Below are 16,463 nucleotides of genomic sequence, written 5' to 3' on the forward strand. Positions count from 1 at the left end.
TTTGTTTTGTATTTTTGTTGATATTACCATGTCAGCTTTATCCAGAAATTCATTTTCTTTTAGAAATAATAACAAACATGAATAATACCAGGAGTACAATCTGGATGGCTACAGGAAATGCAATGTTTAATTATCTAAATACTTCCTTCACTAATTAAATTAAAGGAAGTTGGTGACATGAAATTGCAAATATGTACAAATATTTACTTGTCTTGTAGGTCACTGCCCAACTAGATAATCTATAGAAGTAATCAACAGAGACCCTTTAAAGGCAAAAATCCTGATTCCTGAAGAACTCCCAATTCCTTTTAAAGTTTTTGGATTAAAAGAAAAAGAATTAATGGTGCTTCTTCTGCAGTTCTATTAATTACATCACCCTTTACTACTGTAAAATACAGTTTTTAAAAACTTGTGTGTACTACACTTTAACAGCTAGCGTAAGCAACAAATATGAGGGAACGGATGTGAGAAGTAATAAAAATGTAATATCATCTGAGTTAGTAAGTAGTGATCTCATGGAATCAACATAGCCTACAAGCCAACTAAACCCCTTCAAAACACCAAAAGACCAAGCAGCCCCAGAAGGAAAAACAGAAGTGATCTACAACGTACAGCGTAATGACTGTAACAACCACTACATATGACAAATAGGCATACGTTAGACTGGCAAAACGCCCCTATGAACACAAACTAGCAAATTTCACAACAATGTACAAACGTAACCATAGTTTCAACTGGGAAACTGACCATACGAGACCATACAATAGACTTGGTCATGATGGTGAATATTCTCATATTGATATTAGCTTTGCTGGAATGTCTGTTTGATCACCAGAGGTCAAAGGAAAGTGGTTCTTTTTCGAAGTATGAAAGCATATAAAACATCATAATCCTATTATAGGAGTCTTTAGTATTGTGATGATTTGTTTCTTGATTTAATGAAATAATATAGAATAAAGTAATAAAAATAGTAATATAGTATGTCCATATTCTCCATAATCTAGGATAATGCAACTAGGGAAGGATGCTTTCAGTTCTTTTTTTGGGGGGATTTAACTTTTCAAACAAATAAAGTAAAGTAAAAAATGGTTTAAAATTCAATTTTCCAAAACTTCATCAGGAAGTTGCTAAGAAAAAACAGGATGGGAAGGAAGCAAGAAAATAAATAAAAATGGAGCAGATATTTCCGCCATAACTGCCTATTTCTGAGCCTTTCTTACTTGCTTCTCCATCTTTTTAGCTTTTACCCTTTAGTTCTAGAGGACTTAAGCTTTTGTGATTCTCGTCCATTGTTGAACCACCAGTGTACCTAAATGTAGTTGTTAATGATAAGGCTTCTTTCAATTAAGGCATAGTAATTTTTTCCTTCTAAACTAAATGTTCAAATCCATGACAGAATGAGGTTACTGCCTTGGTGACTCACTGCCTCATAACTAGGTTTAACACTCACAAACAACATGTAATTGGACTGCCATGGTTTTGCTTTTTCATTCACAGATGAGGCTTTTTAAATGCCATATCAGTAGGAAGCTGCAACTGCAGAGAGTGTTCAGTACCTTTTATGTTTAAAGAATAAAAAAGAAAAAAGAATATTAAACATACCAAATTTTCTTGTCCTGCACTACTTTATCCTATACCTAGCTATACAGCATTGTAAATACAGATATTTCAGTTTAACAGACTGAAAACAGGAGCAACAGTTAGTACCATACATTTCTGTTTAATTAAGGTTGAGGGTATCTGGAGTTTTCTATAATTTACAATATGAAAACATGAAGCACAATTGAAAAACAGGTTCTCATCAGCCTGAGTGAATTACAGTTTCTCACACTGTTATAATTAAATATGTCTTTAAATATCAGCATGTATATACATATTGATCCCTTTATCATTTCAGCAAAATATCACATGCTGAACACAAGTCTAATGGAAGCTGTGGGCAAGGATAAATCAAGTATTTGCTTGCATATAAATACTGTTGAGTGACCTTAGGAATCCAGTCATGAACTCACAAACTGCTTCAAAAGTTAACAATGATGTTTGCCCCAGATTTCACTGGATTTAATTTTGTTGCCCAAGCTACCCATATTGCAAGACATTGTGAACCCTTGCCTTAAAAATCTCTTGTAAGTTTTTAAGGTGTTATTTGTATTCAACTTGAGGAATGGGAAGGGTACAAGCTGTGTCCTCTTAATTATGCTTGAGTCATATCATAGGATTATCATAGCCCTAGATATTGCTATGAATCTGTTTTAAACTGCTGTTATAAAGATCAGTTCTTATGAATCTGAGGTGGTTTTTATGGTATAAAAGGTGCCTAATTTTAAAAACAACTTGCCATTATTTAGTATCCTTTCAATCAAAGCCCATTTGCATCATCCCTTTTATTTTTATCTGATGATTTTTTGTCATTCACATGAAATAGCTTTCAAGAATGAGCATTTTTAAAGAACAGCATTCTCATAATTTAAGACACAGCAAGAAATTAATGTATGAAACTAGTTGGCAGTAGTTTAACTGGCACGCTATTTTTCTAGGAACAGCACACATCCCCAACAAAATCAAAACAAATCCCTGAAAACTGAACCCTAAACAAACCTTATACATTGTTGCAAGCAACCAGCTCCAAGACGTAAACATTAATTTTCAATTTCATTTGTGGAATTAACAGTAAAGTTGAACGTAGCCACATCAAGCCATTTGAACTTAGTATTTCAGGTGCAGAAATAAACTGGGGGGGAAAAGAATGAAAATATTGTTAATCTCCTATATGTTCTCCTAGTTTGAGAAATGAGATTTGTCTGCTGAGCAGACAGATGCACAACAACATATTTTTAGCAACAATGAATAACACATAGAAATAAAATAGTCATTTCCGTTCTCCAGATTTAAAACAAATGTCTTAAATTAGGAACTATCTCATTCAATAAAATCCCAAAAAATTTACTAAAATTGAGACCATGACTCACCTCTGCTTCATGATTCATGCCACCAAAATGGTGCCTTATTTTCATCTATAGACTTAGCAAATTCTATTTCTACAATAAATCCTGGAGATTTATATTCCAGTCACTACTTTAAAAACTAAACAAATGAATAAACTTCAGAGAATCAATGTAAGCTTTCTTCTTCTTCTTTCTTTCTGAGACTTGTTTGGATTTCACTAATTGATGTGCTTTGAATTGGAGAGAGCTAACAATTTAGGCTCTTTTTAAAACAAGAAATTACCATATTTTTCATACTGTAAGACGTACTCCTCCCCAAATGGAAATGTCTGTGCTTCTTATAGAGTGAATATTGTGGCAAGGGGAGGGGGTTTGGTGAAGCACTGTTTGCTGCTGTTGCCTGTAACTGCTGTTCGCTGCCACCGGGGAACTCTGGAGCCTTTGCTGCGAGCAGCTGATCAGTGTTTCGATCGGCCTTCCGGAATACCACAAACCAGCTGTTCTAGGCAGCGGGGATCACTGCCACTCGCCATCACCAATTGTTGCTATTTGCTGCTGCTGTTTTCCACTGTCACCAATCGCTGCCAGTCAGCAACAGCGATCAGTAGTGGTGGTGATGGGTGGCAATAAGCGGCAATTCTGCCGCCTAGAACAGCTGATTAGCAGTATTCCAGAAGGCTGATCCAACCACCAATCAGATGCTCAGCAGCGAAGGCTCCAGCATTCCCCGGTGGTGGCAGCAGCTCAGCTCAGTTGACTGGTGGTGGGCCCTGCAGAATGGAGCCCTGCCGATCCACCTGCTGGGGCTGCGATTACGTGCTGAAGCTGACCAGGCTGTTGCTTGCTACAAGGATGCTAGCCAGATGAATACCGGATGGATGCTGGGAGGCAAAGGCAGATTTTTTTCCCCTTGTTTTCCACCTCTAAAGCTAATGTGTGACCTATGGTCCGGTGCATCTTATAGTGCAAAAAATGCAAGTAGTTCAGTCTCTCCACCTATTCCGTATTACCAATATTCAACCAAATGAGAAATGGGAGTATCTTGCTTCAAAGCTGCCATGTTTTTACATTAAATGATTTGATTTTCACAATGCAAAAGGAAAAGAAAACCGGTCATTAAAAAAGATGTTCAGAGGAAATCAGGTTAATTAATCCACTCTGCTGAAATGCTGATCATAAGGAAAAAATGTCATATTGATACAACCATTGCCATTTCCTTCTAATTAAAATAATAAGTATAAAGAGTGCTCAGCATAGCAGATCAGTACAGGTAGTGTTCAAATTACAACTATAACTGAATCCAAATTTTTGGTTGCTAAGCGAGACAGTTAAGTGAATTTTTCCATTTTTCAATCATCTTGCCATAGTTAATTGCCATAGTTGATCAAACAGTGTTACTAAACAATTGCCATAGTGATCATTGCAACTGTTAAGTTAGCAACACTGTTGTTAAGTAAATCTGGCTTCCCTATTGATTTTGCTTATCAGATAACAATCTTTTGTAATATCGCTTTATAGAAGTGGGGAAGGAGACAATTCCAAGAAAATTTGTAAATGCTCTGATCAGTCATTTATTCAGAAGTGTTGACTGATCATTATAATGGTCAGTCAAAATGAACATGAAATGAAGTCATTCAAAATGAACATTTGTGTTACTCAAAATGAACATTTGTGTTACTCACTTATAATTATGATAAGAATGATTGCACATAATACACCCAGGATAATGATCATCTAGAAAGTGAAAAAAACAAAACAATTAACCTCAAACTTGATATTAAAAGGTAGCTTAGCTTTTATTTGAATGGAAACACTACAGGTGTGCCCTGTATATTATGACTACAATATTTAGAAGGTGCAATTTAATCTTTAAAAAAGATTGATTAAATCAGCTCCTTGGGGTAAATTTTCAAGCTGAACCTTCAGATGAATTCAAGGTGTCAAATTGTATTAAAGTGTTTCTGAATTATTTTGAAGAGGTAATTCAAAAATTCATTGAAGGCAGACAGCTGTGGAAAAATACAGGACCCATTGTTGACATAGCAAGAAAAGAAAAATGGTAGGAAAATAAGTCTGAATTAACAATGAAAAAATGATGCCCCTCAAACTTCAATGAATGAGACAGGATGGTTGGATAACAGAAGCCAAATCTGCTGCAGCTGTAGCGTACAATACAAAGGAGTTCTAAAGTTCCTTTGTATAGCTCTGAAAAAGAAAATGATGTTGCCCTTCAATTCAGTGGGAAGTGGAACACCTTATTTACTGTATCATGGTGCCACTTTGCTGTATTTACTGGAATTGAAGCACTGCAGCACTGTTCACATAGCTCTAGGTGCTGTTGTTCTCAGGTGGGTTTTCATAGTAGAGAGAATGTGTATAGAGGAAAAACAATAACATTAGAAAATTATTTTTGTACATTGTACAATTATTTTTGTATTGGAAGCAAGTCCTTGTAGGAAACAAAAAGAAACATAATGTTTGTTCAGAATATAACATGATAGATAAGCCTAAACTATCTACAGTAGTCTATTTAGGGATTAGACATAGCCTGATGTATATTTTAGTACCGAAGAGAGAAAAAATATAGTGAAAAAAGAATCAGTAACTGGAAGTGATTAGAATATCCATCTAACCAATAGGAGGTATATTACATGCAGATATGTAAAGTAAATTTTGCTAAACAAGGAAAGGAGGTAAAAATGCAGAATTTCTTTGCTAACTTTTCCTATATCTGCCATCAGTTATTTTGTGAGAAATAAACAATCTATTTTATGCATAAAGTGTAACTATAATATTTTCAATAAACTGTTCTTTATTATATATTATATAATAAATTTATAAATAAATATATAATATGTAATAAATAAATATATAATATTGTAACCTCAACTCCTACATTTTTACCAAACTCTAAAATTTTTGATCAGGAGTATATACATTTTCATTTTAATTGACTAACACAGTGAATTTAGGCTGATGTTTGTCCTTATTTCTCTTGGACCAAGATCACATTGTATCATATGGTAGACAAGTATACCTTACAGTTTTTCCACCAGTATTTCCTCTTCAGTTTAGCTGCACTGGTTTCAAATTGTGAGGCCCCTGCTTGCAAAGCATCTGCTCGGTTATCAAGTTCTGAAAGCTTCTGATCTCTTTCTAGTACTTTGTCTACATTGACCCGCATGATGTCCACCACCTGAAAATGGCACAGTGTTTAGGAAATCTACTTATAAAGTATTGAAGTAGAATCACTTTTTCAACATCTGATGAAGGAAAGATAATTCTAAGATAAAGCACAACCAGCTTACTGAAAAAAAGTATACAAGGCAACTTTATTTGAAATTTCAAAGGTTGTCATAGGTTTATACTGAACAAAGTCTACCAATATCTTTTCTAACATACCTTCTAGATGTAGACATTAAATGTATGCAAAAAGGGTGAGGATGTGTTTGTTGGCATTGTCTAATTTGTGCAGGGTCCAAAAGGCTAAGAATTAATCATAGTCAGTATGTCATTAGAACAATTTTGGGAACTAGGAGCTCAAGGAGCAGGAACTGGGTAGGAAGACATCTTCACATTGTCCTTCTGTTAATTTATTATGACCAAGAAGGTAAGAATTAGACTACTGAATCGAGAAAATGATCACATTATTTAAAGCACTTTTTATATTAAATAAAGAACATTTTCTGTATGGAAAAAGAAAAGATTAAGATCAAACAGTTACTTTTTGTAGTAAGATGGGTTAGTAAATAAAATTGGGTCTTATAAAGTAATGAGGCTACTTTGTTTATGTTTAAAAATAAACTTTATTTAAAATAATTCATAGAAACATTGCCTTGTGAAAAACACCAGGCTTCTCGATCTGAGCTGATGTTACTATAAGGATTATATTTGCAGGAATCTAAAAATATTTGCTCCTAAATAGACTAAACAGATCCAAGTTTTTCATTTTTAAAATCTATCCATAGCCACTTCACTTGCTATGTCTGTTTAGCGTTGTTTTTCCAGTGTCCCTTACTTTGTAAAACCAGTTGGAAGTGCATTTTGTAAACAATTTTGCATGGGTGTCCTAAATTCTGGACAACTGAAGATTCTTGTAGATTTTCAAATCACACACCAAATAACGTTTGACTATATTAATTGTATCATTTCTTAATGTGCTAACAATGCCTTATTAATATAGACTGTTTTTGCCAAAGGCTCTTACAGACAATTAATGTAACATCTCTATACAATGTATTTGAATACATGCAGCACTAGATTCTGTATGTAAGTGTGTAGTGCCATCTAAGGGATTGGTTTAGTAGCATTGCACTGAGACTCCCATGACTCCCATTTATTTCTGGATTCATGCATTATGCTAAACCACGATTAGTTAACTATGATTAGTGAACTACTGCAATTTAATTGAGCTGACAATATAGTAAACAATAAACCATGATTTCTTAGCTGCAATGGCTTGGGTTATCACAATGTGTTACCTCAGACTTGAGGGAAAAATTGCCTTACATAACGCACTAACTTAGCCAGTGATTCATCCAAATAATACACAATTATTTTGTACTTTTTCAATCTCCAAATATTTGTTTCAAGAACACTGTATTCTCCAAAACCACTTAAGTATTTTTCAGAAAACCCACTACAGAAAAAGTTTCTTTGTGTTTCTGATTGATCATGGAGCATGTGAAAAACAGTGGCATGATATTTCTGTGTTCCCACTTGTTGATCGTGCCAATGTTTAGAGCTGTTTAGAGCATTCTTCTGTACCATAGAGAATTTTCATCTAAGGAAACCAATAGATTTATCTACACCTTGAGTCTTAAATTCTCTTTTAATTGCACAGCTAGTATTTACCATGTTGAACTCCTTGATCATTAATGAATTGGTGTTCTTTTTTCTAGATTATTAGCTTTACATACATATTAAGTATTTTGCTGCAGTTATCTTTAAGTTCTAGAATGCCAGAATGCTTAACAATTATTTGACCATTAAACCATAAACATAACCATGTTTCTATGTTTCTATAAGCTGTGGCCTGATTCACTTCCATGTTTTATCCATGTTGGAAATTTAAAAATCATAACATCTACAAATATGTTTTGGGTGAACTCACTTCATTCACTTGAGCCTGTGTCTGCTGCAGTCTCCGATTGCTGGTCATGTTGCTCTGAGAGGGAACTTCTGGACTGGAAGCAGAACTTTGAAAAGGAATTGGAGCTGACCTAAAATAGAAATCAGCCAATATTACTTTAACAGATATGTCTTTTTTTGTTGTTCTAGCTTCTTTAATGGTTTCCAGTCTTGAAACCCATTTTGTTTAGTAATGTCACACTCTTCTCTAAAGGTTATGTCTATTGTCTTCCCCTGTTAAAAAACCTCATAATGATCAAGTTTGAATTGTTCCGTGGAAAAGCATAAAATTGTCTGCAGAATTTGTATAATGAAATCTGTAACACTATCGTTTAAAAATACTGTCCTGTAAAGCAAAGCGTGAATATAAGCAGCAAATATATTTACACCAAAGACTTGTCAGCCACACATTTTGCATGGCAGGGAAAAAGTGTCAACTTATGATAAACCCCAAAGGACTTCTTTAAAAAAAATCACACAATTAATGCTTGGATGGCCAATGATCTTAAGAAAAACAAAGGGAAATGCAAATCAAATCAAATCATTGTAATAATTGTACTTCATGAAATTAATTACATACATAATTTTAATAGACAATGCTAAGGAAGGATGCTTGCAAATCTACATTCCACTAGCTTAGATTCCATTTGTGCATCTCTTTTCTCAGGTTGAAAAATACATTTATATTTCAGCCAACTGATTCTTTTAAAAATGAATGTATTGCTTGCTTCAAGCATTTTTCATGTATTGTTTTCCTCCAATTTTCAGTTTATGAGATAAATGTATCATTTTTCTCGTGACTGCATTTATAGTTCTTAAATCTACACCACTGGGAATGATAAGGGAAAGGAGTGGCTGGTATTGGCATTTTTAAAAAAATAAAAGAATGTATAACTGTAAAATGAATGACAGATTCCCACGGCCCTTCATATGTTTGCTTTCATGCAGAGATGTCTGCACGATATGGACAAAAATGTCAAGATTGGTAGCCATGAAGGTCTGATCAAAGTTCTGCACATTTACATTTACAACATGCATTCATTGAACACAAAAAACAAGCAAAGACATTTGACTTTTTTGATTAATACCATGCAGACATCTCTGCTCCCAACATTTCTTATTACTGACCATGCAGACTGATGTTGCTGGGAAGTACAATTCAGAAACACTTGGAGACTAAAAACTTGCCAACTATTCTCCTTCAATGTCTATGTGAATAATAAAGTAAACTTCCAGTAGTCTAGGTTCATCATCTCTTGCAAATTGGTTAATAAACATAAACAATACATATCAATAATTCATTATTTATTACAATAATTCATTATTTATTATTAAAAGTATTTTAGAGAATGGCTTTGATGCTGCCATGATCAGGCCAATTGCAGAAGTTGAAAACTTTTGCAGCCCACACTACCAAATCAGATGTCATTGTTATCCAAGAGTAATACTATAAAAGAACATAAGTCCTTCACATTACAGAAAAGTAGAATATCAGTAATGAAAGTTTGTAGTCAACTAGCAATTCATTGCTTAGAATGCAGTCATAGCACACATTTTGTGTATGATCATAACCCACAAAGCCACAAAGTAAGACAGGAATTATGTGACATAGTGCATTGTGTTCTAGTTTAGCTATCTTAGTCACCTACATGGCAGAGACATTTCCTATGCAGTTTTCAATGCTAACATTTCCAGATGGTTTTGACTTACAAAAGTCCTAAATGTTTTGTTTACTTTTTTCTTTACTTAAAAAAGTATGTTTTACATTGAGCCAGTAATTTGATGCTGAAGATTTTGCTGTGTAGCATATCCAACCCATGGCAGACTACATATGATTAATAGGTGTGGATGGAATAAAAGTTGATGATTGGGGTTGATGATTGGGGTAGAGGATTAGATTGATACATAGACAGATAGACATCAGCTGAGCTGAGTAGGGGAGTGGAATATCACAGAGGAAAGTTTATCTCGCTGGAATAATAAATAGAAGAAATAAATAATTCTAATAAATAGAAATGCTGTTATGTCACATTGTTATTCATATTAAAGATCCACTATATTAATAAAGTAGTGTTCAGCACAAAAATATAGTCTTTGTTTAGTGAATTGCCTCGTACAGTGATGACAGTGATGATAAAGTAACTATGACCAACGTCCACATTTATGACCCTCTGTAAAGGAAAAGAAAGCTGAAGTAAGATCAAAAACACAGTCACAGTTTTACTTAGCAACTGCTTCATTTAATGACTGAGGTGATGGTTCCAAAAGTGGTCACTAACTGAGGACTGAATAAGCAATTGGAGTAAGCAATTGGAGACTAATGTTTCAGAATGAACAGAATTCACAATGAACAGAACAGACTCAAGTTTTTCTACTTTGGACATATATTATGTGAAAACTTAGCTTTCTAGAGAAGGATCTAATGGTGGGAAAAGGAAAAAGAGAAACAAAGAGGATGACCAGCAACAAGGCAATGAGTGCACTATTGGTAGATCTGAAAGACCAGGTTATGGAGATTGTCAAGGAGAAAATCTATCTATGTCAACAATGATTTGATGGCACATAATCAATCATGATTTCCTGAAGTGTCATTTTGGTTTTTTATATGAAGATCATCTACAGTAGAGTAATAAACTAGCTGGAGTAGAATAGTGAGTGCTGTTGAGAACCACTGATTTAAAATAGAACAAATTAAAGGAGTAGTATTTTAGTACTAGTGGTAGTAACAACAATTAATGCAAGAAATTATTAGGATGTTTACTTAGGAAGGGTTCCATTAGCAATATAGACTGTTTCATAAATCTGGCATTGGGTACAGACATTTGAAGCTACAGGATCAGTAGCATATTTTTGTGTTGAATTAATACGGTCATGCTGGAATACAGACAAACAAGTTAACTCTAGCTGCAATATTAGCAGTTTATGTAATTCTACAGCAGGAAATGGGTGCCTTAATCACTACAGAACACTCTCACAAACAAAAGTATTTGATGTCATCCTGTCTTCTTACATACACAAAGCTAGGCAACAACATCAATAGCAGGAACTGCAAAACAAGGTCAAAACTGCTGGAAAGGTACAGGAGATTACATTAAACCCAGCAGAATCTGGAAAAGACAGATGTACAGTTAAAACACTTTGCTCAAGATTCAAAGATGAAACAAATATAAATAGACTTCCAAGCCTCTAGTTATTCAGAAAGATACTATAAGGGAAGAAATACGCTAACTGTTATTTATATTTGGTTTCCTAGATTAATAGAATGAGTCTTCCAGTCACATGGAATTAAATGCTTGTCTTGGCTTCCTGAACACAGTAATAATGAACACACATAACAATGAACACACAACGTGTATTCTGAAACTACTAAAGACACTCTATGAAATATGCTAAGCAATCAAATGCATACTGTATTTACAAAGAAGGGAATTACACGGCAGGACTCTGCATGCTTTGCATTAAAGTGAAACAATCATTGAACATGCCTTTTTTTTACTGGCATAGATTCAGTAGGGCTAGAACAATTGGCTCTTCAGATTGCAATATAAATATTTACTATCTGCTGCTACTTTTAGCTCCCGAGTGCTGGGAACAAGCTTGTGCAAACATATGAACAAAAGCAATTAACAATGTGAAATATATGCCCAAATCTGAAGTTTCCTTGTATATGCTATCAATTGCCTGCCAAGTAATTGATTTGCCAGTTATTTTCCAAACACAATAAAATATTAATCTAAAGACCTATCTACCTGAGAGACCACCTAATTTGTATGAAACTGTCCAGACTATAAGATTAGCATGAAAAGTTATCTTAATGATGCCTGCAATTTCATAGGCCAAATAATCAGACAAGTGTGTAAGACATTTCCCTTTTTATTCTCAATTGTCCATATTACTGTATCTTGCAACTTCAAGAACATCTTCAGGGAAAAGGTGAAAACCTTGCTGAAATAATGGCAGAAATATTGGCAGAAGCACTGGAAATAACCAAAGAAAAGATGATGGAAGGGATGGATAAAGTGTTTTGTGTCTATACAAGATATGCAACAAGGAATAGACTACCAAGAGAAGTTCACATTAGATTTACCTGAGAAGAGATACTCCAGGTGGTGAGAGAGAAAACACTAAAATATAAAGAAGAAAAAAATTGTGGTGCTGAAACGGATATCAAGAAAAGTAAGAGAGATGAGAAGAGAATATTTATTCTTGACTAAAGTGTTACTTAAAAGAGGAGTAAACTATAGATGGTTGATGCCAGAAGGCCTCTTGTTCACTTGGCAGGAACAAAGACACAGAATTGACACAGTTGAAAAAGCTGAGCTATTCTACTTAGAATACTTTAAAGGAAAATAGGAAGAAGAAAGAAAGGAAGAGTCACTAATTGAATTTCAAAAGGAGTGTATAGCGGTAATTGAAAAAGAAAAGAAGGTGCAGTAGGCGGTGAAATCAGAGAACAATGAGAATTGAGATCTACTAGAGCAATAAAACCCTCTTATAAAGCTTAACATAAATGAACTCTATTTGGCTACTAAAAGAAGAAAAGTATTTCACAAATTAGAAAAATTAAAATTTGACATAATCTGTTTAGAGGAAGTACATATTAAAAAACAACATGAATATATACTAAAACAAGGAAAACTAAAACTAAACTAAGGAAATTATTTACATCACTGGCACAATCCAAAAAAAAGAGGTGTGGTATTATATATTAAAGAAACAAATTTGGCAGAATTAATCTATACAGATGATGATGGAAGGATTCTGATGGTGGAAATAATGGATAACAGCGTTAAAACACTTCTTAATTGCAATGTATGCCCCAAATGATAAACAAGAAGAATTCTGCAGAAAATTACATAGGAAAATAATTGAATTGGACTATGTTAATATTTATATGATGGAAGATTTTAATGGAATAATTAATGACCGGTTGGATTATAAAACACAGAAAACAATAAAGAAAGTTAGAAAGATACTACCAAAATCCTTCCTTTGAATAATAGAAGAATTTAACTTAAAAGATGCATGGGGAGAGAGAAATGCGGAAAGTAAGCAATATACTTTTTATTCAAACAGGCATACATCCTGATCTAGAATAGATATGATATGGATGTCAGCAGAATTATTGACTAATGTACAACAGATTGAAATAGAAACAAGCACTTGGGCAGATCATAATCCAGTGTTAGTTATTTGGAAAGGATACAAAAGGAGATTTAGATGGACTTTAAATAATATGATATTAAAAGAAAAAGACTTTAAACAGAAAATAGAGAAACTAATTGTTTTCTTCTTCAAAGAAAATAGAAAAGAGGATACATCTTTACAGAATCTCTGGGATATGATGAAGGCCTACACAAGAGGCTTGATAATAGATTATACTATGGACTGTGCTGAAATGAGTAAACTAACATTTGAAATTAGATCACAAGAAGACAAGCAATTTTATATGATATGGGATTTGTTTTATCAATGGTTGGATAAAAAGACATGGTAAGGTAACAGAATAGATAATTTTGTCATAGAAGTTTAATTGACTGATACAAAATATAATGTAGACATATATAACCATTGGATGACAGCATAATATAATACTGATGGAATAAATAGCAGGATAATTAATAATTGATAAATAGATAAGCATATGTTAGTTTGACAATGTGAGATTGATATAAATGGTGAACAATTATTATGAAAGATCTTACAAAAGATTCTAAATCAACTGACACACTATATGTACAAAATGGAAGATGGTTTTATGGGGTTTTTTTTGTCTTAAAATTAAAAAAATGATAGATAGATAGATAGATAGATAGATAGATAGATAGATAGATAGATAGATAGACAGATAGAGATAGAGATATATAGATATAGATATGAACACCTTCAGGCATGACTTTTAAATTGCATTTGTTGCAATTAATATTTTTAAACTGTAAATTATTATATATTGGGTTTCTCTCCCTTTTGTTGACAGTTTTGACTATTCCTGACATAATAACATGGGATAACACAAATTGTTAAATATCTCATAAAATAAATTTAATAAGTATTGTATAGTACGTAGAAGTGCTAAAAAGTGCTCTATTTTATCTTTTAAACATTTCAATAACTATTAAAATGACTATCTTGTTCAATAATATATCTCCTTTCAAAATATCTGTTTCTGTCTGTCTACCTATCCTATCTATCTATCATCTTTCTATCACTCAATCTATCCATCTATCTATGCATAACTAATTAACATCTAATCAACTCAAAAACATGGAACAGTCTAAGTTAGCCTTTTTGATTCACACTTGCTCACTTTCATATTATTTATGTAAAATATTAGAAACATAATATTACAACTTATAACAGGTTCAGAATCCAAGACATAAATTTCCAGAATATTAATTTGTGGCTTATTCTGCACTTGATTTTTTTAAATGGACACTCATAAGTCTATACAAAAGGAATAGGCAAAGTAAATACAAAAGTTTGAATTCATCTATAATTTTTCCTAAAGAGAAACCAGATGCCTGGAGTTATTTTATTAAATGTTCACATCAAAAGAATGATGAAATTAGCTCAATAAAGGTCTGCCCTTCTACATATTCTAACTACAAAATGCTACAGTAAGTGATATTTTTTGAAGAATAAAATAAATATAATATCTATTTGTACAAATAATAAAATAAACCAAGTAAATGTCCACCTTAAACAGAACAAGATTGTATCTAGTTTCTGATCTGAAGGCTGATGATTCTCCAAGAGCAATGCCAATTACGGTCCCTTATTAAAAAGACTAGGGAAGGATTAAAAAAAAACTATAGATGGAAAGAATGTATTTTACCACTGGGGATGGGTTCATTACCTCAAGGCCAATGTGCCAGATATTTGCATAATAAAGTGTCTTCTGATTTATTTATTTACTTACTTACTTTAAATTCACAGGAAGTGAGAAATGGTTTTGCATATCATGTGATGTTAATCTGATGCAGTGCTGAAAATGAAGCTATCATATGACCATTTTGCAAGATATCAAATTAGATGTTTCTAGAAGATTTTGAGTGCCCCTGGGGCAATCTAATATGAGCTTGCTCACTTATTGATGGACTTTCTGGTAGAACCTATTTATTACTTTCTTTCATGTGGTTATCTGTTCCACAGAAACCCTTTCTAGTCATTACTTGAAAATCCATTTATGGGATGGAGGAATGGGATGATCTGACTATCGTATATAGGGACCCAAATAGCAACTTTTCATTACCTTCATGGACTTTCTGGGCATTATGTATATTTTTATAAATAAGGAGGAAATTGTACCACATTCGAAGCAAAAAGCCTTAAAGGATGGAATAGTCTTGAGAGGAAACCCCAAATCACTGGGGATTTCGAGTACTCTGCTAGAACGAGGAACACGCCCATATATAAGAAGAGTGTTTTGAGTTTTTCAGCACCATAGGTGCTGGATAGCTCCCGAGAACCACTTTGACAACACCCGCCCTCTCGAGACCTCTGTCTGCTTTGAAGCTTCTTCCCCAATTTAATCAAGATTTACTTACATTATTAGTTGCTTAATGGTTTAGTCTTGGTTCTCTCTATCAGTCGTTAGCAAAGATGGCTTTCTCACCGTGCTTCTGAAGCAGACAACCTCTTAATATTGTAGACACTGTTGCTGTGGAGGAGATATCAGCTACTGAGCATGTCTGCACTTAATCTCTCCCTCTCCCACCCTTGAAGAAGTGCAAAGGCTTTCCAGCAATTGCAGTCCTGGGAAAAGCTTTTCAGGGAAGGTTTGGTTTTCTACTATTCTATTTTTCAAACAGCAAGAGAAAAGAAAGATTACTCTGCTGGCTTTGAGAAGAAATCTAATCTAAGTGCAAGTTGCTGTGCTTTGACTCATTTCATCTATATATCTGTATGTGCATATGAAACTTTTAATTTAAGATTTTTATACATAGAAAAGATAAACATGTAAATATATATAGAAAAGTTAGAAAAAAGAAGAAATGGAAGAAAAATTTTAAAAAGCAATACATTTAAGAAAAAAGAAAAAAGACAAAGAAGCAACTTCTGATCTTCTTTGCAGCAGCTACAGACATCCCTCTCCCTTTCTAAAATTATGGGATCCTTTCTGTTCCATGTTCAACCCTTTGTTTACATCTGGAAATCTGGAAATCATTACTTCACTTTTTTCCATTTTCAGCAAAAAGTCCATAAAAGGTTTCCAGTCTTTTATAAAAGCACTTATTGTTTTCTCCCTGACTGTTGATAAACTTCCTCTGACAATTACTATGTATTTCCTTTCCTTTCTTTAAAATATATGAGTCCTAGTTTTGTGAACTCTTTATTGAGAGTTTTAGCTTGAAATAAATTTGACAACATTTTTTCATGCTACTGAAA

At 33.5% G+C, this 16,463-nt stretch overlaps 1 protein-coding gene across 1 annotated transcript; it reads right to left on the minus strand.

Annotated features, from left to right (window-relative positions):
- Nucleotides 1–1,933: 1,933 nt before the first annotated feature.
- Nucleotides 1,934–15,720, minus strand: LOC113436935 (vesicle-associated membrane protein 1-like). Its single transcript, XM_087933892.1, has 5 exons — nucleotides 15,623–15,720; nucleotides 8,059–8,167; nucleotides 5,983–6,141; nucleotides 4,628–4,679; nucleotides 1,934–2,731 (listed from the first exon to the last, which is right to left on the minus strand). Coding segments are annotated over exons 1-5 (339 nt in total). The 5' UTR covers nucleotides 15,625–15,720; the 3' UTR covers nucleotides 1,934–2,714.
- Between the last annotated feature and the right edge of the window lie 743 nt (nucleotides 15,721–16,463).

The sequence above is a fragment of the Pseudonaja textilis genome, chromosome 4 (genome assembly GCF_049901715.1).
Source record: "Pseudonaja textilis isolate UNSWEBS1 chromosome 4, rPseTex1.2, whole genome shotgun sequence".
Classification (NCBI taxonomy): domain Eukaryota; kingdom Metazoa; phylum Chordata; class Lepidosauria; order Squamata; family Elapidae; genus Pseudonaja; species Pseudonaja textilis.

Bases quoted from the DNA above. Each gene is read 5' to 3' on its own strand.
- LOC113436935 (XM_087933892.1), bottom strand. The intron at 6,142-8,058 runs GTGAGTTCACCC...TGCCATTTTCAG, and splicing joins CACAGGCTCAAGTGAATGAA to GTGGTGGACATCATGCGGGT. The intron at 4,680-5,982 runs GTATACTTGTCT...TTCACTTTCTAG, and splicing joins ACTGGTGGAAAAACTGTAAG to ATGATCATTATCCTGGGTGT.